General features: G+C 38.4%; 2 protein-coding genes across 2 annotated transcripts in view; one reads left to right on the top strand and one right to left on the bottom strand.

Annotated features, from left to right (window-relative positions):
* Nucleotides 1–25,632, top strand: part of DOCK7 (dedicator of cytokinesis 7) — a 110,810-nt gene that overhangs the window by 27,921 nt on the left and 57,257 nt on the right. Inside the window, exons 5-14 of the mRNA XM_067301344.1 lie at nucleotides 1,288–1,417; nucleotides 1,524–1,736; nucleotides 2,160–2,245; nucleotides 4,392–4,458; nucleotides 5,757–5,906; nucleotides 8,029–8,109; nucleotides 10,551–10,716; nucleotides 11,385–11,527; nucleotides 12,390–12,483; nucleotides 14,072–14,234. Of these exons, the coding sequence (XP_067157445.1) occupies nucleotides 1,288–1,417; nucleotides 1,524–1,736; nucleotides 2,160–2,245; nucleotides 4,392–4,458; nucleotides 5,757–5,906; nucleotides 8,029–8,109; nucleotides 10,551–10,716; nucleotides 11,385–11,527; nucleotides 12,390–12,483; nucleotides 14,072–14,234 (1,293 nt within the window). The remainder of the gene's footprint in view (nucleotides 1–1,287; nucleotides 1,418–1,523; nucleotides 1,737–2,159; nucleotides 2,246–4,391; nucleotides 4,459–5,756; nucleotides 5,907–8,028; nucleotides 8,110–10,550; nucleotides 10,717–11,384; nucleotides 11,528–12,389; nucleotides 12,484–14,071; nucleotides 14,235–25,632) is intronic.
* On the bottom strand, nucleotides 15,551–25,180 carry ANGPTL3 (angiopoietin like 3). The gene is made up of 8 exons (XM_013949960.2): nucleotides 24,683–25,180; nucleotides 23,534–23,644; nucleotides 22,678–22,795; nucleotides 21,829–21,942; nucleotides 20,487–20,582; nucleotides 18,362–18,634; nucleotides 16,614–16,959; nucleotides 15,551–15,781 (listed from the first exon to the last, which is right to left on the bottom strand). Exons 1-7 carry the CDS (start codon nucleotides 25,178–25,180, stop codon nucleotides 16,778–16,780), a joined length of 1,392 nt encoding a protein of 463 aa, XP_013805414.2. The 3' UTR covers nucleotides 15,551–15,781; nucleotides 16,614–16,777.

Below are 25,632 nucleotides of genomic sequence, written 5' to 3'. Positions count from 1 at the left end.
TCTTTGTACCCAAAATTTTGGGGGGAGGTGGTGGAGGCGGGGTGGGACCAATGGACCTATCAATTGAATGCTTTAATTTTATTGGCAGTGGTAAATAATTCTTCGCTGGCCTGAAAAAGCAATAGAAAATTCTTTTTTCAACATTACAGCATAATTTCTGTAGCCTAGACTGATGGCAGCAATAATCACAAGCATCTCTGAAGCCAGTTCAGATTTAGAATGAGTTTACATCTGTTAGTGGAGCTCTGATTGAACTGTGGTACCTGCAGTGTGCGGTGCACATGGCAGACATTGGTAAAGACTGTGCAGCTGGATGATAAATCCTCATCGTATTTTTTAGCTCTCTGGAATTATAACCTAGTGAGGAAGATACTTTCCTCCTTTTTTCTCCTCCCTTTCATTATTCACTGGTAACATGTCCATGGTTTTGCCATGTCTGTGCATCCTTCTGGGGTAGCTTTAGTAACAGGGCAGTATTTGAACAATTAATTCTAGATGCGACCCCAACACTACTTCGGGAATTGACTTAGAGTGCGTGCTCCAAGGAGACTCCGCTGATCATACTGCCCTCTCTCCAGCTCCTGTCACTCATTCAGCCTGAATACAGGATGTATCTATGAACAGTGGCTGCTCTCTGTGGCTCTGGGCATATCTGTGTGTGAATATAAACATAGTGCCATTTGGGCACCCAAAAATATGTGACTCAAAAAGATCTGATCTCGTCAGCAACGCTAGACAGACTGTTTACTAGCAAGCACTCCTAAGCCCTGGAATGCTCTGAATTGCCCAGTCCTTCAGCATATTAAGGTGCTCTGGGAAAATTTTATTTGGGGTTGGACAGTCAGTGTTTTCCAAAGATGGTCAGCACTTCATGCAGTCAGACCTGAAGTTGCCACTGTGGTTTTAAAGATATTAGTGCTTTCTGCCCCTACCTGATTCTTGCTCCAGTGCAACCCACTGGCCTTCTATCCCTATGTTATTGGTGTTTTTTAAGCTTGGCATCACAGTTGCCACATTTTATAACTGCCTTAATTGGGCCTTGATAATGCTTCTTTTGACATCACTCAGCATTGCTTTATAGTTGAACAGAGTCATGCTGCAGTTCTGGGATACTGGTTGTTAGACTATCACCCTGGTACGGTGGAGGGTGACTGGAAATCCATTGCAGAGAGCAGTTTATGCTTTAAGATGGACCACGCTGATAATACTTGCTTTGTTCTGTATTTCTGCCTCTGGGGTGGGGGTCAAAAAGGATGCTAAAATGCACTTGAAATATTTTGTTTTCAGATATCACAAACTGGGAACAGGATTTAATCCCAACACCTTAGACAAACAGAAGGAGAGGCAAAAGGGGCTCCCCAAGCAGATCTTTGAGTCTGACGAAGCTCCAGATGGCAACAGTTACCAGGATGAACAAGTAATGTGCCTTTAAAACCTTGCTACATAAAACCTAATTTATAGCCATATTTTAAAAGTACAGTCCCTTTCCCATTGTAAGTTGCTTTTAATTTGTTGAATCTCAGGATGACCTTAAACGGCGATCAATGTCAATTGACGATACTCCCCGGGGCAGCTGGGCATGCAGTATTTTTGATCTGAAGAACTCCCTTCCAGATGCCCTTCTTCCAAACCTACTGGACCGAACCCCAAATGAAGAGATTGACCACCACAATGAAGATCAGAGGAAGTCCAGTAGGCATAAGGAGCTTTTTGCACTACACCCAGCGCCAGATGAGGTATTTTTGTTTGTATATGGGTGGGATTAAAAAAAGTGGAGGATAGAGGGAAAGTGAAATTTGTCAATCTGCCATGTACTTAAAGGAGTTAACATCACCTATGTTCAATTTCCTTGAGAACCGTAGCAAATTTGCCAGAGTTGCAGGCTGTTCAGCATGTTCTCTTGTCATAGATACTATTTTCTGAAGACTTGTTTTCCTTTACAGTTATCCAATCCTCTGTAATGTAGATAACATTAAAGGGATTTAATTTAGCACAGTTATAGTTGCTGGTGAATGCAACACATTGGTAAGCCTTGGATTAAATTGGTGCTAGTGTCTTAATAGAAAAAAAAAAAGTGATACATGCATTTGCTTCCTAATGGTATTAGTGGTTTGTGGAAATGTCATGTCTTTAAATTACTGTTGTGTGACGAATTTCAGGAGGAGCCTATAGAACGACTTAGTGTCCCTGAAGTACCCAAAGAACATTTTGGCCAGAGACTCCTGGTGAAATGTTTGTCTCTTAAGTGAGTATCACTGTAACAGACAACTGCATTATGGAAAAAGAGAGTTTAAATCTGACATTATATCCACATGCATCTGGATATAACATCTGGAATAACTCTACTGCTTTGTTTACTGCCCTTTCATTTAAAAGGATGCGAGTTTGGTTGTAGGCTTAGAGGTTAGTTCTACAAAGGCTAAATTACAGAGTACTGTGCAACTTGCATCAAACAGTTTTCTCTTTGAGAATTTCTTTATACTGATATTATATAGATAGTATTCATCTTCCTTTGCTTTTCTGGGTATTCATTTTCAACCAGCCTGTAGCTGTAACTCTCCCATATTACTAGCATGCAGGCTTCATTGTGTTTGTGCAGGGTGCTGCAACTGGTCAGTCATTTGTGTTTGGCTCTGGAACAAGGATGTTTATGGTGAGGGAGGTGGGGGGCAGAGAATAAAAATTTTTAAGCCTTAAAACATAAGACTAACATAAGACAATACTTTACAACTAAGACAGCTGAAGGTTTGCCAAAGTTTAGGCTCAACAACCTTGGCTGTGTCCCTTTAAGAGTGAAGACTTTATATACTTAGCAAGCATTAACTGAAGGAATAGAAACCTGTTAAACAAGTTTAATGAAGTGGAGCTCCTGAATGTAGGGTTACCTGCAGCTGGTTCATTGCCTATAACTCTTCTCTAATAACACAAGGTAAAATTTTACTGTTATTCCCTTGGAGAAATAAAGTACAAAACTGATTTTCCACACTGCTGTATTCATCTTCTGTGTCCTCAGTTAGGTCAACCCTTCTTATTAGAGAGCTCCAGTTAGACTACATTGCAGCTCATAACTGAGATATATGTGTGGGACATATCTCCTGCTGGTAGAGCAGTCCAGGACCTAATATAGCCATAGAGATGAACTGATTTTGCAGTCTTTTATGAACTGGAACAACATAATATGCAGTAGCAGTGGAGCTTCCTCTCCAAAGAATGGTGTCTTTAGCATAAATAAGTTAAATACTAGAAATTAATGATTTCTGCTATTTGAGCATCCCTTGCTAACCATAAATTTATAGCAAATCAGCCAAATATATGTTTGTATGTGTACCACAATAATTTCTGAAACTCTGTTTATAATTTTAATAGCATGTGAAATTGGGCTATCTTAATGGCACAGACAGAAGCATATAGTCTCTTCCCCAGGGATTTTTCAGTCTGGGGAGAAATGTGGGTAATTTAGAAAGGCTGCTGTAGTGCTAAGATGACCAGTGCAGGATCTTTGTCAGATTAATTTCATCTATGTTGCAAACCTATAAAAAATACCTGTTCTCCTGCATATTGCTCTCCCCGCTGATAGATATAGTTCTAGACCAAAAAGCTGAGACTTAACGTCTGTGGCCTACATAGCAGGAGATCCCACCACGGGTTAGATGTTAGTTTCATGGGGAGGCTCTTCAGATAGGAGAAGGGGGTTTCAGTTTGTGCTCAGTCTGGCTTAGGGGCAGATTTTGAAGGTGAAAACACAACTAGCCGTGAGCTTACCTCTATTAGCTAAGTTAGCATTTTCTTTTGTAACAGTTTCAGGTAGCATAAATAGTTGCATGTTATTAGGCCAGAGATACAGTGACGCTGACTAAAAGGCCTAGTTTTCAAGACTCTCTGGGATAAACGTTATGTCTGTGGAACTGTGTGATTGTCTTGGGTTATGTGAAAAACTTCCCTGATAAAAGTTACTCTGAAAAAGTGATACCTTTCTTAGACAGTTTTTGAGATACTGGTTTTGCCTGACAAAAAAAAAAAAAAGTTGAAAAATTCCAGAATAACTGTCCCTGACTATGCAGAGGAAGGAGCTTTATGGTCAGCAATGCTGGGAGGAGCCATTTAGCCATATCCACAGGTCAGCGTTGTAAATTAGCACATAGGCCATCTTCTTAATATAGATAGTTGTTTCCTCTCGGAGGAGCTAAGTGGTCCAGCTATCCCGATTAATAAGTCGCTTCCCTTTAATCGCCCTTTTCAGCAGGAGCAAATCCTTGGTTTGGCTCAACTATTCATGATATCTCAGCTTAACAGTGGTCAGGCATTACCTTACCCAGGAGGGATTTTTTTTCTTTAACTAATATTTTTTACAGAATGAAAGTCTATTGATTCATATGTTTGTTTCTTTCAAGATTCGAAATAGAAATTGAACCCATTTTTGCAAGTTTGGCTTTGTATGATGTTAAAGAAAAGAAAAAGGTAGGTGATTCTTGGTGTGGCGACATTTCTGTGCAAGCATTACAAACCTATATTAAAAAAAAAAAAGGGATGAGGGATTAATTCTGAGAACAATCCTGCTTGAGGACAGTGCCATACTAGTGGCTGGAAGAATGATGAAACCATTTCATGGCTCTGCTGGCTGCAGCCCACATGAAAGCATCACTGATGCTTCACAAACATTTATGTGTGTTCTGCTTAGTAACACTTCAGCTGAAACGTAATTAATTTTCTAGAAATATTATTTATGTGAGCATCTGAAATCAGAATATTTATGTTGTCCATTCTTAGCTTCAAAAGTCTCTCCCTCAGAGAGAACTTAACTCAAATAACTGAAACTTTTAATTTAGAATTTTACGACTTTTTTTCTTCTTTTGTGATTCAGCACTGGCCTATCATGGTATGTGTCCAAGTAACTTTTTGTTAATGCACAAGAAAGTCATACCTGCTTAAAATCAAAGCAAAACTGAGCGATCTTTTCAGGATCTAAGTTAAAGGAAAAGCAAAATACATTAATTTCTCTATTTATGTTCTGTATTTAATATTTGAAGAGTCTTTTAGTTTTCTTAATTCAAGATACTAGCAGCAGTAGAGAGAAAAATGTTAAAAATGTGCTTTTTGACATTTATCTCTTTAAGACTTGAATCTAATGCATTGAGTTTTAAGTTATGTAGATGAGAGTATGTGGAATATTATGTGAACTTTGTTTAATATTTAAATCACATTTCATAAGCCAATTTTATCATCTCATTATTCCATTTTTTTCCTCTTGTGTAGTCAGTTCTTTAGTGACCTCTGGTGTTGATAACCAGCCCATATTCGTTTCGGCTTTGAAACCTTGATACAGTAGAGGATTTGGTGTTTCATCGTAGAAAGCTCACTCTTTCTCCTTCAAGATGTTTTCTTTTTTTTACCTTTTTCTGCAAATGATCTTAAAGGTGATCTTCTATTTGGGTATTTTGATATTTGCAGTTCAGATAGCAATTATAATTCCTGGTCCTGTGACTGGAACTACTGGACAGTGGAGGAAACTTTATAAGTGTATATTATTTAGCCCCATTTCCTTTTTTTCTTTCCTTTCTCTTCTCCACTGTCCTGCATTTTTTGTTTTTTTTTTAATGAAAATCCCCACCCCTTTTTTTTCTTTTTATGCATGGATTTGAAAGGAGGCATCATTGCTGGGTTTTTGCTTGTTTTGAAGTTGTCTGTTATGTTTGTGAAGGGTTTACCAAAAATAGAAAGTATAGCTAATGCTTGAAGCTACCCAACTTCTTCCTTAGATTTCAGAAAATTTCTACTTTGATTTAAACTCTGAACAAATGAAAGGAATGCTTCGTCCACATGTACCTCCTGCTGCTATATCCACACTGGCCAGATCTGCCATATTTTCCATCACTTATCCCTCTCAAGATGTCTTTCTGGTAATAAAGGTAAGAAACGCTGGAGAAATTTGAATTATTATCATCTCTTGTTGTTTATTTAAAATAAAATAAGATAAAATAGAATAAAGCCAAGTGTGGATGACTAGCTGACCTAGTATTTAAGCGAGAAGAGCTGAATTCTATTCTCAAAAGTGTAAACATCAGAACCGCAGAATTTGTTTCATTTTAAATATTCTCACTTGGTACAGTAAGTTCCTTTGTAACAGACAGTTTGGTGGAGGTATACTTGGTTTCGTTGTTGAAAAACTGAAAAGGAGCACAAAGGTTTGCTTGATATGTAGCAGCTTTCTACGGTCTGACCTTGGTGTTGTATTTGGTTTTCAGGGGAAACTATGCGATGGCTCCTTAAAGATGATAGATAAGTGAATGATTTAAAAATATATATTGATCTGAAGCTCATTTTAAAAGTGGTTTACAAACTTAAGCCAGATTTTAAAATGCCTTTAAGAATTAAAAATGCTAAGCGGGTGAGATCCATAACTCTAATGAAGGGACTGCAGGCATCCATCTGTGTATTTAGATGCTAAATATTTGTTGCGAGGCAGATTTTCAAGTACCGATATTACTGAAAATACTTAATTGGCCTTCAGAAGTAAAGCATGAGTTCCTTACAAAAACATTACTGTGGGGAAAAAGTATTCTAAGTCTGGTCTAAGTAGATGATGCACCAGTCATTTTTGGTAGTACAAAATAAATAAGTTTTAGTTGAGTTTTCACTTTTTTTGTTGGCATATATCTTTGTAGCCTTTTCTTGTGCCCTATATCCCTCATTTTTTTTATATACTTTAAGCCCTTTGGTAGGGATTTTCCTTTGCGATGGTACAGTACAAACTTAGGGTACATTGGTTGATGTTTAAAAGAAATTTAATCACTAATTTAGACATGATTTAAATAAGAGGAGAAGTCTGAGTTAAATCAAGTTGATTTTGATCAAATATAAGTTGACTTTAATGTTGTTTAGTATTTGTATGCTAATTTTCAGCCTAAAGTAAGCTGGATATTTTGTTGGTAATTGTTACAACGTGTTACAACTGATAATCTCTAAAATGAAATTAAATCTATTTGCTTATGGGCATGTTATACTATATGTACGTATATTATGCTGTGAATATGTATTTTAAACATGAATTCTTAATTTTTAAATTTCAGGTTAGCAAATGCGACAGAACGCTTCTTATTTACTAAATACTATGTATTTAATACGTTTTGTTTTTGCATTTGTCATATTGGATTGAAGCTATTTGTACACATTTTAAATTTTGGTTATATAAAAGTGTTTTTAAATTGTACTGATACATAAAATGAAAGCTTTTAGATTGAATTTTGGTCTGAAAATTAGCTGATTTATTAACAACTTGTATTTGCAGTTAATGAATTGACCTGTTATCTGCATACTGTTAACTGTTATCTGCATACTGTCCAGGATTTTAAAACTAGCTACTGTTACTCTTTGTTAGTTTAGTTTTCCATTTCAATCTTTGCATAAAAGAGAGGTTTCTTGCTTGTTTAATATCTGGTTAATTTATCAGTTATTCAGCTGAACCAAATGGATAATTTAAATTGAAGAAAACAATCTTTATGTATGTGATAGGGAGCTTGTTTCTATCCAAAGCTGGGTGTTCAGCAGTTTCTTGATTTACACTGAGACTTTGGAAGCAAATGTCTACTGTTCAGCTATTAAATTTTTAAAATTAATTTCCATTATTTGATTTGAAAATACACTTTTAAAATAGTGTTTGCTTTTGCTGAACCTAGCTGAGTGGTTTACAGTAATCAGAACAGAATTCTGAAAATGATGATGCTGAAGACACAGTGTAAGCTGTCCTTAAGCCCTTAAACATGTGCCAAAGTGTCTGTAGAACATAACACACCAAAGTGAAGTGGTATACGTTCCCTTTGCAGCTATATTTTACACTTGTGATTCAGTTATAGCTGAAGATTTGGGTACTTAATGCCTCTAACAACTTGAGTGTAATGCTCGTTCTCTGACTTACAGAGGAAGACCAAGCTTCAGCTCTTTTGAAAGAAGGTTTTTGCTGCCTAGTGTTTGTTTAATTTAACAATCTCTACTAGATACATTTCCTCATAATGGTTCATTTTCCCTTCTCAGCTGGAAAAAGTATTACAGCAGGGAGATATTGGGGAGTGTGCAGAGCCTTATATGATTTTTAAAGAATCTGATGCAGCAAAGGTAAGAATTTGCAGATGTTCTGATTAAATTTGGCTATGAGCGTTTTGAGGCATTTTGTTATTGACAAATTATACACATTCACATTATTTTCTTTCACTTTACGCTTTAACACCATTGATATTGTTCCTGGTAAAATGGTCCATTTTTAGTTAAGAATCTAGTCAAATTCTAAAGGCCAAGGAAGAGTCAAAGACTCTTGAATCTTGATACCCTATCAGGGTGAAGTAGTTAAAGGTCACCAGTTTTTGTAGCTGCCAAGGGAGATGTGTCGTTAGCATCCAGCTCAGTCATCTGGAATTCCCTGTCCTAAAGGATCGGCTGTGCACTTACAGCTGGGTCAAGTCGAAGTAACCTTTGATGTGTATTTGCAGTAAAATTTCAACTTGTCTGTTGCATCCGCAGCTTTACTCTGTCACCGTGCCTCTGCCACGTTCTTATGAAACAGATTATAAAACAGATGGTTATAAAACAGATGAAATGCCTTAACAGGAGATTCCCCATCAGGTCTGGTTTTGAAGTGCAGTGCATTTCCAGTTCTCTTTTTCCACTGTTTTCTCCTGTTTTTTCTTTTTCCTAATTTTATAAAGAAGGACCATACTCAACAGCAGGGAAAAGCTGTCCTTGAACATATCACTTGGTAACATTGCGAAACAGCCCATTGAGCAGAGGACCCTTTATCTCTTGTTATATGTAGCAAGGGTAGATTTAAAATTTTACATGTTAGTGGTTTGCTTTTTAATTAACCGTGTCCCTTTAATTCTTGACTTTCAGTAGTTTGGGCATGGAGCTCTAAAGATAGGTGGATGCCGTGGACCTTGCCCAATTTGACTGAATCTTTGTCTTTCCCTCACATGTTCAAATGCAGCCAGTCTCCTTGGTGTGGAGGCCCTTGCTGAGGATTAAAAGCAGAGGTTTTGCTGCACAGAAGAATGCTCTCTTTTTCCCTGCATCCTCTGTAGTTGGGGGCTGGTTGGTAGTTGAAGTGCATCAGAGTCTGGGAGGGAATCACAAGTTTGGGTAGGCTCAGGAGCAAGCAGGAATGCTGGTAGCACCTGCAGAATTCAGTGGCACCTGTACTGTGGCCTTTCTTTGATGTTTTCTTGCACAGGCTACTATTTGTTTTTCTGAAGTGCTTTCTCCAAATCAGCAGTGGTTATAGAATGGCAAATCTCCAATTTTATTGTTATAATAACTAACACTCAGAAGGAGAAATCTCTAATTGAGCTCAGTATGTTATTATTCAACTTTGGTTTATAAGATGTGCAAGAGTTAGCTTAAAAAGGAAATCTTGGGTATGCAGAATGTAAAGCAGTGTGTATGAGCTTTGGAAATCGTTCCTAATTTCCTGTACAATTGGGATGAGCCAAGTGAAAATTAAAAGGTAATAGTGAGGTCTGGATGCAGTATAAAACAGAGATGCCCGCCCTTTTCCTGATGAACAGGCTTTCCATTATGCTTTTTTCAAATGGGCTCGGATGTTCATTTGTTAATTCCAGTTAAACTCTAACCAACTTTTGCCTTCCTAAAGTTCTAATGTAATTTTATCTGTAGAAGTTAATATTCTTTATCTGTCTCTGCCTCTGTATCAGTGCATCACAATACGCTGTATCACAGTGTGAAAAATGGGTATCTTTCACTTGAGGCATTTAGATAGCAGAAGTAAAGAATTGCATTTCCAGTGATGGGTGAGGTGACAATGTGCCTAGATGAAATTTTGGAATTGGCTTTGCAGGATGCTTGGGAGTGTAGGTGAAAAGGTGATTATGCAGTTTCCTTCCCAGCATGGTGTGTAAGCATATCCTGAACTAGAAGAATGTGAGCAACAGAGTGCTCTCTGTTGCTATTTAAGTCCCTATGTATGGACTTCTAAAGGCCTGGTGTGTACACGCGGGCCTTTCTGAAACAAAACCTTGTTATTTATAACACTGAATCATGCATAAATCTCTTCCTGTTCCTTTTTTCTCAGTAAAATGAGTTTGGTACCACTTATCTGAGGAATGTTTTCTCCTTCCCGTACAACTCCATGCAGCAGCTGCTCTGATGGTCTGAAATCACAATAAGAAAGGCCATTTCAGACTTCATGAAGTGTAATTCAATTTTTCTTGAAAGGGCAGTGGGTTAGATGAACTCACTGGGATATAATAGGCTACTCCAGGAAGCTTAAGTGCATGAAGTCAGCTGCTTTGACTGTCAGGGTATTCTACATCTGGTACTTATCAGCCTGATGATGGCAGTTTTGTGAAGCTGAAGTCTGTTTGCATAATGCTTGGGAATCCTCCTCTAGAAGGTGCTATTGAAGTGCAAAGTCATTGTTGCAAGACTGTAAGTTAAAAAAGATGCTGTTATTACTTAGTACATGAAAAGTATCCAGATGATTTTGATGAAAAGAAGCTTTTATTTCTATTCCTCTTAGTCTGCTGTGTTTAATCGTTTGTTTACAGAATAAGGAAAAGTTGGAAAAACTGAAATGTCAGGCAGAACAGTTTTGCCAAAGACTAGGCAAGTATCGAATGCCTTTTGCTTGGACAGCCATTCATTTAATGAATATTGTGAGCAGCGCTGGAAGTTTGGAAAGAGATTCCACAGAAGTAGAAGTTGGCACAGGAGGTACAGTATCTGGCATCTGCATAAGGGAACGTAGACCCAATGCAGGGTCTGCTGAAGTCTGTAGGAGCCTTTCATGCCTTGTGTCTGCCATTACTCCTTTTATTGCTTTTTCCCCCTGCCCTAGGCCTTCTGATAGTCTTGGGTCATGGTTGAAATAAAACAGAAAAGTCTATGATAACAAATGGATTTATCTTTCAAGGATTTTACAAGCAAACCATCTGTTATATTATTTAAAACCAGGCTGCTAAGACTGAGAGAGTGTTACAGGCTGATGAACATTTTTCCAAAGGAGTGGATTAATCTTTGTGAACCACACAGCTCATCTGAAACTGCTCTTCAGCATCCCCCAAACTGCCAACTTCATCATCTTTCAGAGCAAGAGAAATGCATAAATCTCCACACAATAAAGACTTTTATAATAGCAGTAAGGCACTGGGGTGAGGTTGCTATGAGAAGAGCAGAAATAGTCAGCTGTGCCTCATAGCTTCCTGATGCCTCAGGAGTGTGATTGTCTTAGCATAACCACCTCTTCTATCACGCTTATTGCATAATTTCCAAATGTAGCGGTTACCTTCTTGTGTAAAAAATCCTGCTTGGAACAAATGTCGGCTCTTGGACAATTGTTTTTCTTCCTTTTTTTACCCCTTCCCCCCCCTTTTTTTTTTAAGAACGTAAAGGATCTTGGTCGGAGAGACGGAATTCCAGTATTGTTGGGAGACGTTCGTTAGAAAGAACCACTAGTGGGGATGAAGCTTGCAATTTGACCAGTTTTAGACCAGCTACTCTGACAGTGACAAACTTCTTTAAACAGGTACTGTAAGTTTACAAGATGATTTCAGTTCATTTATGTTTGCCAAGGTTTGCTTAATGCCACATCTGGTTAAGGAAAAATTGTTAGTTAGATTGTTGGTATTTTTTTGGACCAATTTTTGGTCATTAGGAATATGAGGATTTGGTTTCTATATATTGCAAGCTGGATAAGCTCTGTTTTTAGTGATTTCTCCCACTGAATAAAATTAACTGAATTCTGTCCAATTTTTTTCCTTCTGTTTGCTTCTTTTCTCATACTGTGCTTTTTTTTTAACCTTTATTGCCAGTTATCTTCTGCTTTTGGACAGTTAGAGGGTGGCAGAATAACATTTTTCTATAATATTTCCAAGATTAAAATTAAGGAAGCTCTGAGCTGTTAGAAAGTGGCACAAGGAAAACTGGCAACACAAACTCCTTCCAGTTCTCAACTTTTCTTAGCACTGTTCCTAAAAAAATCTTTTAGACTTGTACCAAAGAAAAGGCAGGGGAGAAGGAAGGAGGAATCACCATCTGAATGACAGGGTTTTTTTTTCTTCCAAACTGTTATACTTGCTGAAAATTGGATATTTGGGGGAAATCTTTTAGCAACCATTCTCAGTTTTGAAAAAGATAATATTGATGGAAAGAAAAAAGATTTTCAGTGAAAAGTTCCTGCTGCTGTCATGATGATTTATGCGGAAAAAAGAAAGGAAAAAGGATGGAGAAATTAACTATAATTTAGCATGTTAATGTTAACACCTTCTTGTTCTGGGAAGGTATATTTTGATGTCAGAGAAAAGAGAATATAGTATTAGATGGTTTATTCATAGTCTCACTATCCTGAAGGGTGGTGTACTTAATCATTTTTCCCCAACAATCAACAGGAGGGTGATCGCCTGAGTGATGAAGATTTGTACAAGTTTCTTGCAGATATGAGAAGACCATCATCAGTGTTACGGAGATTGAGGCCTATCACAGGTATTGAATGAGATCTTTTTGGTTTCATGTGTTAAGAGTGTTTGTTTAGTCCTTCTCAATTCCCACCCAGTTCTTAGGGACAGCTGAAACCCCCCCCCAAGAAGTCATCGAGAGCAACCCCTGCTAAGACCACAAGCACCAAAGGTGGTATTTTGGCAGGTTTTAACTGGCATGCGCACACATGCAGCTCCCATCAAACTGGGAGCAGCATCCATGAGAGAAGAGGATGCAGACCCCAAAGCCCAAAACCCAGTAGGGGCTGAGGAGCCTCTGCTCTGAGAGTAAAATATCACCTCCCAGCTGAGAGGAGGTCTCTCTCCTGGCTCCCGCTTGGTTAGTAGAAACAGGCTACACCTCTGTTTGAGAAAGAAGAATACAAACTGGCAGGCTGGCGTTGAAACATCACCAGTCCCTGACCTCTGCTATTCCTGCCAATATTTACATAACCTGTTCCTAAAAATCTCCAGTGACAGCAAATCTACAGCTTCTTTAGATCATCTCTCCCTGCTCTCAGCTGTCCTTGTAGTGAGGCTGGGTATTAAGAAAACTTTCCAGAATTATCTTGCTGCAAATTAATCTGATTATGGTCTGTCATGCCCTCAGGGAAGTTATCACAACCTTTCAAATATTTGAATACTGTTATTAGTTCCTTCTTACTCGCCTCTGCTTTTTAGAGCAACCAATCTCAGTTTTTTCAGCCCTTCCTCAAAAGCTGTGATTTTTAAATTGCTTGTGGTTTTGTTACTCTCTGCCAGATTTCTCCTAACTTGTCCATGTTTTTCTTCAAGCATGTTGCTCTAAACTGGATGGGCTTCTCCTTCTAAGACCTCATCTGTGCCAAATACAGCAGGGGAATTTGTTTCCAGTGTCTTAAACATGACACTGAATTAATATATCCTAGAACGGTTGTAGCTCTCTTTTGGACATTGGCTTGTCGTCACTGTTGTCCCTCAGCCCTTTCCCACAGGACTAATCCATGCCAACTATTGCCTTTTTATATTTGTATGTTTGGCTTCTTAATCCAAGTCCTTTGTTCTTTATTGAATTTCGCTTTGTTCATTTCAGAGCATTTCTCCAACTGTCCTGTCCTCTAGATTTTTACAGTCCTTCCAGCCTCAGTGATAACCCCAAACTCTAAATGTGCTGTTGATACTGTCACCTGACTTGCTAGTGAAAATATTCAATAATCTTGGTGCAGGTTAGCCCTCAGCAGCTCTTGATGTATCCTTCCAGCCTGATAGGCAAGATTCCTGAGAAGACTTTGAATATTGTTTTTAATGCTAGCTGGGCATTCACTTTGTAGTAGCATTATCTAGACTATATTTCCCCAACTTGCCTATGAGAACAGCATTTGGGACTTGTTAAAGTTCAGATTCATCTTTTCTGTTGCTTCTTATTATTGGCTATGCCAGTGGTCCTAGATACCAGTTTGATTCACTGTTATTTGTTTGTAACAAATCCACGTTAACTGTAATTTATCATTTGTTTATTTGTGAAATTAATATATAGGATATTAACCTGAATGAACATGCATGTTGATTTATGTTTATCTTCTGTTTACTGTAATAAAACCATTTGCTTCTTACAGCTCAACTAAAGATAGACATATCTCCAGCTCCAGAGAATCCCCATTACTGTCTAACTCCAGAGTTGCTGCAAGTCAAACTTTACCCAGACAGCAGAGTTAGACCTACAAGAGAAATCCTGGAGTTTCCTGCCAGGGATGTCTACATTCCAAATACCACATACAGGTTAGAGTTTTGAAATACGTTTCACATTTTAGTGCCCAAGATTGGCAGGTAGAGATTCCTACCTTATCATCTGGTTTGTTGCAAAACTTGCTGCATCAGTAGATCTGCTGTGCCAGAGACATAAAAAAGGTCTAGGCTGACATAGCAAAAATACACTGATGTGAAGGGAAGAACATATTTGCATAAAACTTGGCTGTGAACAGGAACATGCAAGGGAGGTTTCTTCATTTCCCAAATTTCAAGGTGAAATTTAGTTGAATTCTTTCCAGTTTTATGTAGATTTTTTTTCTTTGTCTATGTGCTGAAGTCATCATTCTTTCCATATAGACCCAGTATGAAGTTGTGTTGAAAAAACACCTGGATCTGGATTTATGTTGGAGTGGAGGGCTTGGGGAATAAAGAGGTCGTTTCAGGCCATTTCAGTTCAGTTTCTCTCTCTTCTGGCAAAAGTGGCTGGTTTGGCTGAAGAGGGATAAGTTCTGGAGCCAGAGGTCCAGACTCACTGTAGAAATTCTTGGAAGTTTTGGACTCTATAGGGGAAATATAGGGGTTTTAGGGGAAAATTTTCTTGACCAGAAACAAAATAAATTAAAGAAAGCCAATCTGCTGCTGTTCTGGATAAGCCCTCCGATATATTGGTTTTACCCATATCAGAGCTGTGTGGTTTGCCTGTCTTCACTGGAATAGTTCATCATAGCTGAGATCACAAAGCTCTGTGATTTCACTTACTAGTTCTGCTACTTTCTGATGCTTTCACTGACTTAGTTTTCTTTCCAGTAGGGGATAAAAAGCAAAGAAAATGTATAATCCCTCCATTCATGTTTCTGTTTTGATTTAAATGCAATTTCTTTACAGTGCATTAAAAAATCCTCTGAAGTTCTGGAAAGTATTATACTTTAAAGTATTTCAGAAAACAATCATGTTTTTTTTAACTAAGACCAGGCAAGGAGCAGATTTCTTTATTTTCCTCTATTTATTTAAAACTTTTTCAGTCTCTTTCAAGATAATACACGTCTGAGTGGAACTGTCTTCTTTAGTTGAGTAGTTTCACTGACTTACCAAATAAGCTACTTTTTATTGTAAAAGTTACATAAATACAAATCATATTTTTAGAAACCAGATCTTGCAAGACAGTTTACTGAAGTTCCATATCCCATGGTTTTTTTGAGAGTGTAATTTATTAGTGTTTTTTTTAGTAGATGTTAGACAGATTATCAAAGATTGAAATACACCAGTACAATAAGTAGCACTGTGTGATCTCTTCTTTGCAATAAATCCATGAGAAATAAAAGTACTTTTTCAATTTCTCTGTAATTAGCACATTCTATTTACACTTGTTTCACTCTGACACATTACAATTTAAAAACCTTTTCTGTAGGGTTACAAATGTTGAGATACAAAATCCACACTGTACAAGGGTTAGATAAGATATATAAGTCAATATGACTCAATATAACTGCAGAATTGAGGTCTTTGTCAGGAAAAACTTCCACAGCTGGCCATCCACAAACATGTCAACAGTCCTACTGTCTTATAGGATTCTGCAGCTGAATAAAGTTAAACAAGTGTGTAAATGTTCTTAGGAGCAGGACTAACACTGTCATATAGCCTTTGCATGCAGGGTAGGTTAGATGGTACCACTCATTCCATCAGAGTTGCCTCAGAAGTGCAGGTTACTCAACTGTTCTCTGTTTGAAAGGCATTTTGTTGCGTGCTCACTTGGTCTTTCGTTTAATTCCTCAGTGAGGTGTACTAAATGGTAACAAGGGGATGGCTCTGAATCCCCTTGAAATGAATAGAAAAGATCTCTCACTTATTTCAGTAAGCTTTGAAGATTAGTTCTTAAGTTTCAGTAGGTATTCTTAGTTTTAAAGTTATTCTTCAGAGCATATCTGAAAGATCAGGTCTGTGCTCTGGCTTTCTTGCTGTGTGTGTACACATCTAGAGCTGCGTGACTACAGTGCTTCAGTGAACATCGGCCCGACCTTCCTGCTGGAAGTATGTCTGGAAATACGTGGAACTGTAAAATGGGGAATTACCCATTTTTCATTTGCTCATAGAAACATTCCACAACAATAACAGGAACCAAACATAAAATTAGTTACTTTAGAAAACAAAATTCTTTCTTCCTACAGATTAATGCCTTAATGTTTTCTGTAGCATTTTGACAGCCCATTAGGTTTACTGAAACACTTTGGTTGTTCTCTCCTACACAACCCAGAAACAAATGCAACAGCTTGAAAATTCTTTTCTCCAAGCAATATTACCTAGTATATGAAAAAGTATATGATTTCTAGGCATTAGAGTTTGATCGCAGGGAGGTAAAAGCTACACTTACAGCACATTGGGATTTGGGGTAAGTGTAATGAGAATACTCACCAAACATACTGCAAGATGATCGCAAATGCCTCAGGGTTTATGTCATTGGAGACTACACCATACATACAGTGCATGGATTTAGACATGCACCTGTTATTATTACATCAAAAAGTTCATGTTATATTTAATGCTCAGTCTGAATTAAAATGCATCGAGTTGAGCATTCAATCAAAACTCTTTAAATCTGTTGGGTGGATCATTATTTTGGTTGACTTGAGTAGATAGTATCTTCCTTTCTTAGGCTTCCAGTATAAGCCTTTTCTTCTTTCTAGTCTTCCTCTTGACCTTGGTGTGACGTATTTCCCATTGAGATTGGTTTCCTCACATTCACTGTGCCACCAGCCCCCTAAAGAAAAATATTGTAATGTCATTTAATGTGAGTTGTACCCTGAAATGCTGTGCTCAGTTTCTGACCAGAAAGCTTGCATTTGCCAAATAATCCTTCTTTAGGCCAGCTCCAGCAAAAGTCTTTCTGTTGTTTATGGCAGTTACTCAGTACACCCAAATGAAATGTTCCTTATGCATAAACCCACTTGCACTTGCAACTTGAGTGCCGATACAGAGATAGCGAAGCAGAGAGTAACTGCTGGCACAAAAGCAGCAGCACATACAGCACTGCACGCACAAAGCCTGCCACTGTCCCCAGCCACTTAGGAAGTTAACTCAGCCCTTCCGTATTTCCTGTGACCCTCTGCAACTGCCTTTCTGATCTGTGATATTTTTCCCAAGAACAAAGAGTTCTCTTGAATCCCTGCATCTGCAGGAGGATGAAGAGCACTGACAGCCTTTAGTAAACAAATTATCTTTTTTATTGGCTGATTTCCCTAATCATTAGATTAAATTGTAACCCCACTTCTGCTGGCAAAGGACTGGCAGAGTCTCTATGTTAAAAACAGAAGTTTGTCACTTTGAGATTTGTTGGCCACCTGCTTTACGGTCACTAGAGCTGAGCAACTCCCAGCATTGATTCGGAGGCTGGTAATGTTAAAGCCTAGAATGGCATCCACAGAACGTTTGTTGCACGAAACAAGTGCTGCGGGGGCAATTCTATATCCTGTGGCTCAATTATTAATTGCTTTTTGGATTGTTTGCTTTTTGCTATAGATTGGAAAAACATAAAAGCTTCATAAAATCAAATAGTTTAGGAATCTCTTAACCAAATTATCTTTAAGGAGAAATATGACTTCAGCCTCACGTCTGTCCTATTGGTTTGAGAGTGATTACAGCATATATACTTGACAAAGAGCTAATGTTTGCCTTTCAGTGGAAACTCACCATCAGACTTACCATTATCCTTAACTTCTGCTTTATAGTCAAAATGGAGTTAAGAGTCAGTTCATTCTCATTCTCTCTCTCTCTCTCTTTTTTTTTTTTTTTTTGCCAAGGAAGGATTACGCTATCTGTAAGGGTTCCCATACCAGAGCAGGCCTCAAAGGAAGAACTTTATAGCTCAGGATTTCATCTTGGAATTGTATTTCATTCTATTTCTAATGTTAGTCTTTTACACAGTCTCACTGTGCTTTAGTTTTACCCATCTATAAAATAGACTGATGATGCTTCATCAGTTTAGGATTCTTATCTGCCAAAAAAAATCCCCCTTGTGTCTTCTTTTTCAAGGAGAAAGATACTACTACTCTCTCTTTTCCATTTCTAAAGTCAGGCTAATATAAGCAACTCCTCCCTAAAGCATAATACTATACATCATGTAACAAAGAAACTGCCATTTTAATGTATCCAGCATACTGTACCTAGATAGTTTTCTGGACAGTTGAAGTTGTTTGCTATGTCCGTGTCACGGTCTGCAGTTGAGAACCTCAGTTCGGTCTGTTCAGGCAGTGCGTTGGGGATGTTCCCGGAGATCCGTGAAAGCTGGAGGGTGTAGCCTGTTTCGGGGCTTCCCAAGCTGAATGCGTACTCGATGTATCGCTTATTATCTTTCCAGTCCTGCAGCTCAATCCGTAAAATGTAGTCCCCTTGTTTAGTAATAGAATAGGTCTTATTCAGCCCTAGCCAGAATTCTTCTGCAAAGTCAGAGCAAGTAAATGCAGTTAATGTGGAACGGAGTCTGAACACACTTACCATGCTTTTTGTATATTTAACGCATACCTCAGATAACTCATTCACCTTTAAAATATCAGTATTTGAAAATATGTGTTCAAATAAGCTGAACGATATCAGAATCGAGAGATCTGAGGTGAAGTTTTGGAGGCAGAAGAAGTCATCAATGGAGAATCAAAGGCAGAGAGTTGGTGAGGGAAGGGGCTATGTGATAAACTCTCCCTAAAAACCTATATAGGTCAGACTGCTATTGCATTTGATTTTTACAGATAACCTGTGGGTGGTACATGTGAAAATATAGTATTTACAGGGGATTATTAATTGCTTTAATTAAATCAATGATATGAGTCTTGGGACTGTTGATCTTTTCAGAGGTCCCTTGATACGTTCTTCTTGTTTACCTCTTTTTAATTGCACCCAAGTGATCAATAAAAGCTAGAAATATCCATGAGCTGGAGCTTCTCTTAACTTTCCCACCTTTTGTGAAAGAGGGAGCTCGAGACACTTTAAACATGCATAATTGTAACCGTGTGACAAATGAAGCAAATGACATATGTAAAACCTAATTGTAATTGTTGTATTTTTTTAAGGAAAGAACTGCAAAACTAAACTGAGGTTTTGGTAGCCATGTGTACAAAGTGAATTTAACTTTAGCATTTTTCTCTTGTTAAAATTCCTGGTGATTAGTTTCCTTGTTTCCTAGAGTATATTCGTTAAGTAGCTTCTTATCTTTGCCACTGATGTCAGTGCATGGTAGGTAACTGCCGCCTGTAGAAATAGTACAGGGGAATGTGAATGCCATTCAGCCAGGTGCCACTTAAAGCAGTAGAAGGCAAGATGGTTGAGTAAAGCACCCCTGCAGCCTACAGGTCAGGAGCAGGGGCTTGTTTTATTTTTTCACATTAGACTGTGGAGCACAGAACTGTGTGGTACATAGCTCTGAATAATGTGATCCTCTGTGAAATCTTTCTGATGCTGGAAAAGTGTGGCTTCACGTTGGTTTAGCTTAGGGAAATTGGAGACTAATCTGGGGCAACCGTAGCATTCGTCTTGATAAGACAAGCTGGATAGGTAAAAGTCTACCTCAGTCGTGAGCTACTGTGCCAGAATGGGAGGAAGGTTGAGATGCAGCAGCTTTTTATTGTAAAAGAGGTGAAAGAAGTAAATTACGCTGCCCAAATTGTTGAAGTTTTAATCTATGCTGCATCCAGAAAGACAAAATAATTTCTAAACAAAAGTAGAACCATACCACTGTAAAGAGAAAAAAATAGGGGAAATGGGAGGCTGTTGGCCAGCACCTAGTGCTAAAAATTCTTTGGAGTTGATGATTAACAGGCGAGCGTGGGTGTTTCCTCTGCCTGTCTGGCTAGGTGCGGCGATTGGCCGTCGCACTGGGAAGCAGGAGGTGTTTGCGTAAGGGAGCACGCTCAGCCTCAGGCTGTCCTGAGGTTCGTCAGAAAGTTTGGGAGAAAGTAGCAACAGCATATTGGTGAGGTTTTGCATCTATGAGTATACTGTAAACACTTTTGGGGGGTGTTCTTTTATAAGTGCTAAAATCTCAATAATTAAAATAGCCTTTAAAACATTTCAGCTGTGATTTAGCAAAAGTTTCTAAACGCAAATTTAAAGGTATGCGTTTGAAGATTTTACTGAGTTATATTTTCTGATAAGCACTTTCTGGCCTTCCATTAATTAGGTAAGCTATTTCGATCTGATTGCAGGTTTTGTTTGCTCTTATGTGAACACCTTTAATTAGGAGGATTCAGCTTCTGATAGTAACTGATACAAAGTAAAGAAGCAAAAAAGGAGTTTTACCATTGAGATCACCAAACCCATGTTCATAGTTGTCCCAGGTCTGGTTGAAATCTAGTGATCCATCCACTCTGTTCTGAATTACAGTCCAAGAACTGCCTGTGAAAGCACAGGGGAGATAAGTCACAAACCTGGCTTAAGTGTTTAAACTACTAGAGACAAGATGGAACATAACCGAGTTCATGAGCCTGCTAACTTAGACTGCACTGCTTGCGCCTGCCCTTATGTGCGTTCACTGTCTATTGCAATGAAGAAGTAAATGGGTTTGAATTGCAGGTGGCTTCAAGGGAAAACGCTAAAAATAAAAATTAAATGATTCAGACATTTTATCAGTTTGTTTGGCTCTCAGTAATGTTAGTGCTTGATTGCTGGGAATGCAACTCCAAACTCAGTATAAAATGTTGGAAGCTTTGTCTGCTTGACTGCAATGGGATCTTTCTTCTGACCAGGTCATGACACCCTTGTTTAACCAGTTTCAACAAATATAACCCAGGGAGCTTTTTGCAGAGGGCAACCTCACACCAATTATGTTTGAGCCTCCAACTGGATCACATTGCCCTGCAACGTTTGTGTCAGGGGGTTCTTAGACTTTCTGGGTAGCTGTGGCCCAGGGACGGCCCAGGGAAGGCGGAGAGGGCGCATGCAGAACGGCACTGCGGGAGGCTGCACGGCCAGGTGAAAACACTGGGGAACAGCAAGCTGGCCAGACTACGTGTGCTCTCCAGGCAGTGTCAAAGGCAAGAGACAAATGGATTACTTACAAAGACAGAGCACAAGTAGCTGCTGTGTTTTCTGGTCTGTATCAGCTAGTCTGTGACAATTCTGGATCCATACGATAACTAGTAACCAGCTCACCCAAACTTGATGTAGCTAGAGACATGCTAGTAGGAATCCTGTCTCCCAGACTCACCTTTTTAGGTTAGCTTGGGATATCTAAGTCTCAAGCAATAATCCATGTTATCTGAACAAAATTTTACTAAGGTGTTTGCTATTTAGTATTTGCCTTGATTCAGAAAAATTACTTCATGGTTGTAGTATAGTGGCATTTGTAATTGCCATTTTCTCTCTCTGTACCTAAAGGTGCCTGGTTTTAGTATATTTAATTTGTTTCACAGGAATGAAAGTCCTTTCCTCAGTATAAGCAAGAGACATGTACATTATGAAAGTGGTGTTATGGAGACTTTAGACGATAGGAAAGTTTAGAGCATATACAGAGTAATAATAGAAGTCAAGAGGATCCATAAGCTGTGCTAAGTTTTTGAGTACTTTGGGATGGGACACAGTTTTTTGGTTTATAGGAAACTGCTTATGTGAGATTAGACTGTTGCTAGCACAACTGTCTTACCAAATTTCGTTTCACAGTAGACATCAAAAGCTTCTGAGCCATTGGGCTTAATAGTGTAAATACCACTGGACCGTATGCCACTGTTATAGAGAGCAGTGCAGTCAGGAGCAGCACCTAGGAAAGTAAACAGCAGACAGTTACAAATCCCGTTTTGAATGTGGTAAGTTTTAATCCAGCTTTGTAACTTGAATTTCTCTTAAAAAAAAAAAAAAAAAAGCTAGTGGTCATCATTTTATTTTACAATAAATGTCATGAAATGGACAAACTGCCTTGCTGCTGTGGGCTTGGTAGTACTGCGAAGAGCTAGTGGCTGGATGGTTGGACCACCTATACTTTCCAAGTTAGGCAGGCTGGGTTTCTATTTAGATAATTTTAGTAAACTTGTAAGGCCTAAGACCAGATTCTGGCAAATGGACTTTCGCATCCCTCATAAAGTTCCCAATAAATACTGTTCCCATTGCTGCAGTTCAGAAATGTCACTTAAGAAAAACAAAAACAAAAACAAAAAACTCTTCCATATTCTGTAATTGGCCTGTGTGAAGTAAAATTGTTCTCTGTTCGTGCTTGCCAAGACAGGCATCGGCAACACCAGAAGTGGCAGTAAAAGGATTGCTATGGCGCCTGTTGACATTGTTCCTGTATGTCAGGAGACAAAAATACATTGACAGTGGGGCTAAATAGAGGAGGAGTTTCCAAAAGCAGGAAATCCAGCTCCTTTTCACAACGCTCTATATAAAATAAGAATCTTTTTCTATGTCTTTGACTATTTAAAAACCAGCACAAAACTTTCACACAGAATACTGCAAAAACAATGTACCGTGTAGTCACATTTCAGGCATTTGGTCTCACCATCAAATTTGTACGTTGCAGCGGTTGAATTGTGCACGGGGAAGGGGATGACCTCTGGTTCCATTTGATCCACAATAAAGGAATTCTCTGTGATTTCCTGGAGCTCTATGTGGTTTAACTGAAGAGAACCACAGTTACATATTGTTAATTTCCCAAGGCTCTGAAATTACGAGATTCATACATCAAGTTGAACAATATATTGTAGAGAATAGCTTTTCTTATGAATCCTTATGTATCCAATTAACAATATAAAAACAATTAGGACTGTTTGGGTAGATTTCAGTTACCCTTATGTTAGCTATTTCACTGCTCAAACAACATAGGTTTCATGAAGCGAGGTACACCTTAATGAGCAAACAGGTTTAACTTAGTTCCTCAGGTGACATCACTTAGACAAGTAGTACCAACATCTAAAGAGCACAGAACTACGGTTCCTTAAGGTGAAAGGCCTTTTGCTTTTATAGCCTTCTTAGGAATAGAATTAGATATGATCATGTCATTTATACCCAGAGCTATGGTTACACATGTTAGCAGAAGATGGTTCCCTATTGGAGTGAATATTGAAAAAGAAGAAAGAGATAAAAGATAATGATACTTAGCAGACCAACAGAAGAACAATAATATGATAGATAATAGGAGGGAAAAAAAGAAAATTAGCTTCCTACATGGCAGCACGGCTGTGTCTCACACCCCAAAAGGTATCTGTTTGCAATCTAAATTGTTTTTACTCTCCTCCACACCTCCAAAATATGAAAAAGAGGGGTGGTTGGCCCGAATGAATGGCTGAGCCATTAGCTCCTCCTGTGTTATGAGAGACAACAGATCCAGAAAAGAGAAACGTAGTCGGTTACTGTACCTTATACTCCAGCTCCATTATTTGATTGTGCTGTCTGTCGAGTTGTGCGTGCTGATCCTCTACAATTTTAAGAAGTTGCTTAATGTGGCTGTCCTGCTGCTCCACAAAAGCCTGAGGACAGGGAAGGGAGGGAGGGAGGTTGTGTTTAGAAGCAGCGTAAGGCCTTCACAGTGATGCTGCCTCACCAGCTCTTGTTGCAGAGCCAGTTTTGAGAGGCACACACCATTTAACATTGCCTTTCATTTCCCATAGGATTGCCTGCTCTTCCTCTAAAGGGGCGAATTGCTTTGCCTCTGAAATGAACACCCAGATTTTTGAGTCCTTGAGACAAACTGCTGGCAGCGTCATAGGCTTTTTTCTGTTATTGTTAGTTCCCTTTCATTTTTATATCCAGAACAATTACATTCTGTGAAGTTGGCTCTTGATTCTGACCAAATACCTGCCACTGACCCCCAAAAAGGAATGATTCCCAGGGTTTAGGATCTTAGCTTGGGATTTGGAAGATCTGAATTCAGCTTTCTGCTCTGACTTGAATATCCAGTATTTTCTCAGACAAATTGCTTAGCCATTTTATTCTTCTGCAAAATAGAGTTAATATTTCCTTTTTTTTTTTTTTGGTAGAAAACTTTATGCCCGCCTGCATACTTGCATGTATTCAGGTTAAGTCTATTGACAGTCACAAGATTCTTTAGTTCTGGAGGTCATACAGGTACTGCAGATATCCCTCTTTAAAGCTTAATGGTTTATTGTTGTAATGTTATAATGTATTGCTTTGCAATGAGCTGATGAAATGCTAAACTATAGGCTTGGTAATCGCATTATTTTCCTGATTTCAAAACTTGGTATCATTATACTTACAGAATTTCTTAAAATTGATTTGCAAAAAAATACTGAAAAAAGTATAGAGCCTTGTTATTTCACCATTTTCGCACTGATTTCACTGGGACATTTTACTGTAAAATAAACAGCATGTCAAGATAAGACACACTGATTCTTACAAGATTATTGCACTGATTTATTTCTGAAGATACACAGTAATACAACAGTGAAGGTGCAGGAAAAACATGAGCTTCTATTGCATAAATACTGAAAATAGCATTACAATTTACTTTGGCTTTGCATCTCAGGCACTTTCATGAGTCTACTTACTTTGAGTGAAGAAATTTCATTTGTCTCTTGCATTGTAGGCTGGATAACGGCCAATTTAGTGACTTTATCTTCTAGGCCCCATACTTTCTCTTGCAGCTGGATTTTGTTTTGTATGAGGTATTCGATCTTTGAATTCATCTCCTGAGAGAGATTCTTTATCTCTTCATTGTTGATTTGCAATCTGGCAGTAGTTTGTCTGAGCTGTTCTTCTTCTTCTTTGATTTCACTGGTTTGCAGTGAGAGCTCGTAAAAGGACTTATCAAAAATGTTAAGTTTTTGAAAGATATCATTCATTTGCCCCTTTGTCTTATGGACAAAGTCTTTAAGACCATGCCCAAGCTGGAGGAGTCCATTGGCTAAGATTTGTACATCATCTAACATGGCAAATCTTGATTTTGTCTCAGGAGGTGCAGCAGGATCCAAGGAAGAATAGTCCTTCTCGGCTCTAGCTGAAATAGCAAGTGGGGCAATGAATAGAAAGATTAGAATGGTTTTCATGTTTTCTGTTCCTGATACTCTTTGGTTGTTCAGAATGGAGAGGCTTTTCTTACTAACAGTTTTTGCTATGTGATGATTCTGGTTTGAAGAATTTAATCTATATATATATTCCTGTTCATTTCAGAAGAGGCAGACCAATGAGTTGATCATTAAACTGCGTAACTGAACGAATGTGACCCTTCTCAAATCCAGGTTGATATCTGGGAAGATAAACCCTGAGAGACAGGCATGTTGCTGATTAAACAAGTTTTGAACTTTTCCATCTGCCAGACATTCTATTATAAAATTATCGATCAGACAAAGTATTTGTGACACACTTTTTTAATAGATAAAATTTGAATCATAATCTTGATAAGGGCCTAAATTGCTTCTTTTTTGTGTTGTGTGATTCTTTTTGTTGCCCCGGGAGTATAAAAGGGTTTACCATACTTAAAAGAGCATTAAGCACTATA

The sequence above is a fragment of the Apteryx mantelli genome, chromosome 8 (genome assembly GCF_036417845.1).
Source record: "Apteryx mantelli isolate bAptMan1 chromosome 8, bAptMan1.hap1, whole genome shotgun sequence".
Lineage (NCBI taxonomy): Eukaryota > Metazoa > Chordata > Aves > Apterygiformes > Apterygidae > Apteryx > Apteryx mantelli.
This window is presented reverse-complemented; position numbering and strand designations above follow the sequence as displayed.

Bases quoted from the DNA above. Each gene is read 5' to 3' on its own strand.
- ANGPTL3 (XM_013949960.2), bottom strand. From the start codon at position 25,180: ATGAAAACCATTCTAATCTTTCTATTCATTGCCCCACTTGCTATTTCA. The intron at 22,796-23,533 runs GTACAGTAACCG...GGTTCTCTTCAG, and splicing joins TAATGGAGCTGGAGTATAAG to TTAAACCACATAGAGCTCCA. The intron at 18,635-20,486 runs GTAAAACTCCTT...CTGACTTTGCAG, and splicing joins TGGGTTTGGTGATCTCAATG to AAGAATTCTGGCTAGGGCTG.